General features: G+C 65.8%; 1 protein-coding gene across 1 annotated transcript; it reads right to left on the reverse strand.

Annotated features, from left to right (window-relative positions):
- Window positions 1–282: 282 nt before the first annotated feature.
- PPIL1 (peptidylprolyl isomerase like 1) lies at window positions 283–3,038 on the reverse strand. The gene is made up of 3 exons (XM_026084352.1): window positions 2,444–3,038; window positions 2,146–2,214; window positions 283–1,372 (listed from the first exon to the last, which is right to left on the reverse strand). The coding sequence occupies exons 1-3, from the start codon at window positions 2,595–2,597 to the stop codon at window positions 1,152–1,154; spliced, it is 444 nt and encodes a 147-aa protein (XP_025940137.1). The 5' UTR covers window positions 2,598–3,038; the 3' UTR covers window positions 283–1,151.
- Window positions 3,039–3,068: the final 30 nt, after the last annotated feature.

The following is a 3,068-nucleotide window of genomic DNA, read 5'->3' on the forward strand; positions in this document are numbered from 1 at the left end:
AGGCCAGCGCCGCCCGCGCCGCCTGCCTGGGGCCGACAGCAGGGACGCGGCCGCGGTTTCCCCCCCTCCACCGCCACCCCCGAAAGGTTTGGGGCGCACCGGGGACCCGAGAGCRCGAGCCAAGCGGGGCGCAACGAGCCACAGGGACAGCAGCGAGGAGCTCCTCCGCCTCTCCCCACGGAGCGGACACGGATCTTCAGCGCATCTCCCATTCCYGTGGGGTTTTACCCACCTTCCAGGGTGGGCAGCCCGCGCCCGGAGCTGCCACCGTTCACCCCCGACTCGGTTTTATTTATTTTATTACAAAACCCGAAGCGTTACAAAATGCCCCAAGGAGCGAAGCCTCTCCCAGGTCCCCGGAACACACCCGTCACGCAGGCCTGGCTTGGATCAGGCCACTGGGCTTTCCACGAAGCCTGGAAAACATCCCCCTTCCGCAGGGATTCTCCTGCCGGAGCCCAGGTCAAGGACGGCTGGAAGTTGGGACCCCRGCGCCGAGGACGGCGTGGTGCGGTGACAACGACAGCTGGGGCCCCGTGCCAGGTTGCTCCCGCAGCAGGCGCAGGGGAGGCTCCAAATGGCCTTTGGCCAAATCCCAGGAAAGAAGCCGAGAGCCCCCAGAGGCCCAGCTCCCAGAGCTCGTTAAAGCCTCCCTTTTAACGGCAAAAGAAAGCTTCAGGTGACATCAGGCACCAGAGTTTTCCCATTCCTGAAAAAGCCGGCTCCTGGCCCGCCGCAGCATCCTCGCRGAGATCAAGGAGCCGTCCTCCGAACCGGCCCGGCAGCAGGAACGCGCTGACCTCCAGCCGCCGGCGCTGCCCTCCTGCTCGCGGCGGACGGGTGGCCGAGAGGAGCCAAACGGATCCCAGAGGCGCAAGCTCAGATCTGTCCCCGCTGGAGGGACAAGAGGCAGCAAGAGGGACAACAAGACCTGGCCGGCCGTCTCGCTCCTTCCCCAGACGAAGGCTTCATCCTTGAACAACGCAGATCGCAAACTCCATTCGCTTTACCCCACCCCCCACCCCCCCGTGCTTCCCCTTTCGGGGAGGGAATTTGGCCCCATGCCACCTCTAACGCCCTCGGAGCGCTCTCCTCCCCGCTGGGGACACCCGCACTCGCCCACCGAAAATGCCCCAGCGGCCCCGGCCCTCCTAACCCGAGGGAAAAGCCTTCAAGATCTTCACGTCGTCGACGGGCCGGTCCTGCGCGTTGGTCTCCACCATGCCGACGCGGTTGACGATGCCGATGCCTTGGCACACGCGCCCGAAGATGGTGTGCTTGCCGTCCAGCCACTGCGTCGGCGCCAGCGTGATGAAGAACTGGCTGCCGTTCGTGTCCGGCCCGGCGTTGGCCATGGCGAGGATCCCTGCGCCTTTAGAGGAAGGAGTCGAGTTAACAACAGTCCGCCAAAGAGCTCGACCTGCTCCTACGCGGGCTCCTGCTGCCGCTCATGTTGTGCGACCACAACCCCGGGGACAGACGCCCGGCGAAGGGATTTTTGTGGTTTCAACCCAAAGCGCTGCTTTTCCTGGGGTTGGCTCATGAGAGTGTTTGGATGCCGCCGGGAAAAGCTGAACGGTGAGGCGGGAGATTTCACGCTTGCGGCCTTTCGAGCTAAGTTCCGCGGCAAAGGGAAGCGCAAGGAAGCGACCCGGAGCGCCCTTCCCGCTGCGGTAACACCCTCGGCATCTGCTTTACCTTAACTCGAGACAAATACCCCCGAGAAAGCAACATATTCGCCTGCGGCCTCTTGCAGCGGCGCCCACGGAGTCTGCAGGGGGAGGGGGGTTAAATTTACAGATTTCCCAAAGGAAAACTAACCGGAGACCAACTCAGAAACACCCTGAGCGTCCAACTGTCCAGCCACCAAGGAAGAGAGGGGCAACAAGCGCACCGCCGGCACCGCCGGCCTCTTGGGAAACCCCCTGCAGTTAACGCTCCGCGTCTCTCACGCTTTTTGCCCCGCGAGTCGCCTCGCCGCGGCCTTGGCGTCCTGCCGACGCCAGGGGAGCTCCGGGCGCCGCTGCTCCTGCCCCTCACCCGGCTCTGCCCCCYGTTTGCTTCTTAAAGGAAAGGGAACGTCAAGCGACCCCAAAGGCACGCCGTCGAACACCCGTTAAACTCATCCCCTTGCTCGGCACCTACCCGTGAACTTCAGTTCCGGGTGAAGCTCGTCTTCAAACTGCTTCCCGTAGATGGAGGCGCCACCTCTACCTGTCGGCAGGGAAGAGCGAGGACGCAGCTGAGGAACGTCCCAGGGCCACCAGGAGCTACCAGGAGCCACCTCCGGCCTCGGAGAGCGGCGTTTCCCTGAGCCCGTTAGCTCTGCGGGGGGACTGATCTCCACCAGCCCCGCGTTTCGGAGCAGCCGGCGACCGCCTACGACGACTCAAGGGTGTCCGCGCCGAGATGCCCGTGACGCCGCGTCCCCTCGGGGTCTCACCGGTGCCCGTGGGGTCGCCGCCCTGCACCATGAAGTCCTTGATGACGCGGTGGAACTTGGTGCCGTTGTAGTAGCCGCGGCGGGCCAGCTCGGCGAAGTTCTTGCACGTCTTGGGCGCGTGCTTCCAGTAGAGCTCCAGGACCACGGCGCCCATCCTGCGGGAGCGCGGAGCGTCGGGGGCGCCGGCACCTCGCTGGGGGCAGCGCCCCGCACCGGGGGGGAGACACCGGGGACTGCCGGTACCGGGAGGCGGGGGGGGAGATGGACATTGGGGACTATCCGGTACTGGGGGAGACACCGGGGACTGCCGGTACCGGGAGGTGGAGGGGAGATGGACACTGGGGACTATCCGGTACCGGGGGAGACACCGGGGACTGCCGGTACTGGGAGGTGGAGGGGAGACGGGCACTGGGGACTATCCGGTACCAGGGGAGACACCGGGGACTGCTGGTACCGGGGCGGGGGGAATGAGATGGGGACTGCCCAGCATCGGGTAAGACCGGGGACTCTCCGGTACCGGGAGGGGAGAGGGGCACCGGGGACTCTCCGGTCCCGGTCCCGGGGGGACATTGCCCAGCACCGGAGGGGACCGGGACTATCCAGCCCCGGCGGGAGGCGGGGAGAC

Source organism: Apteryx rowi, unplaced genomic scaffold (genome assembly GCF_003343035.1).
Source record: "Apteryx rowi isolate R43461 unplaced genomic scaffold, aptRow1 scaffold_1189, whole genome shotgun sequence".
NCBI classification, from domain to species: Eukaryota; Metazoa; Chordata; class Aves; order Apterygiformes; family Apterygidae; genus Apteryx; species Apteryx rowi.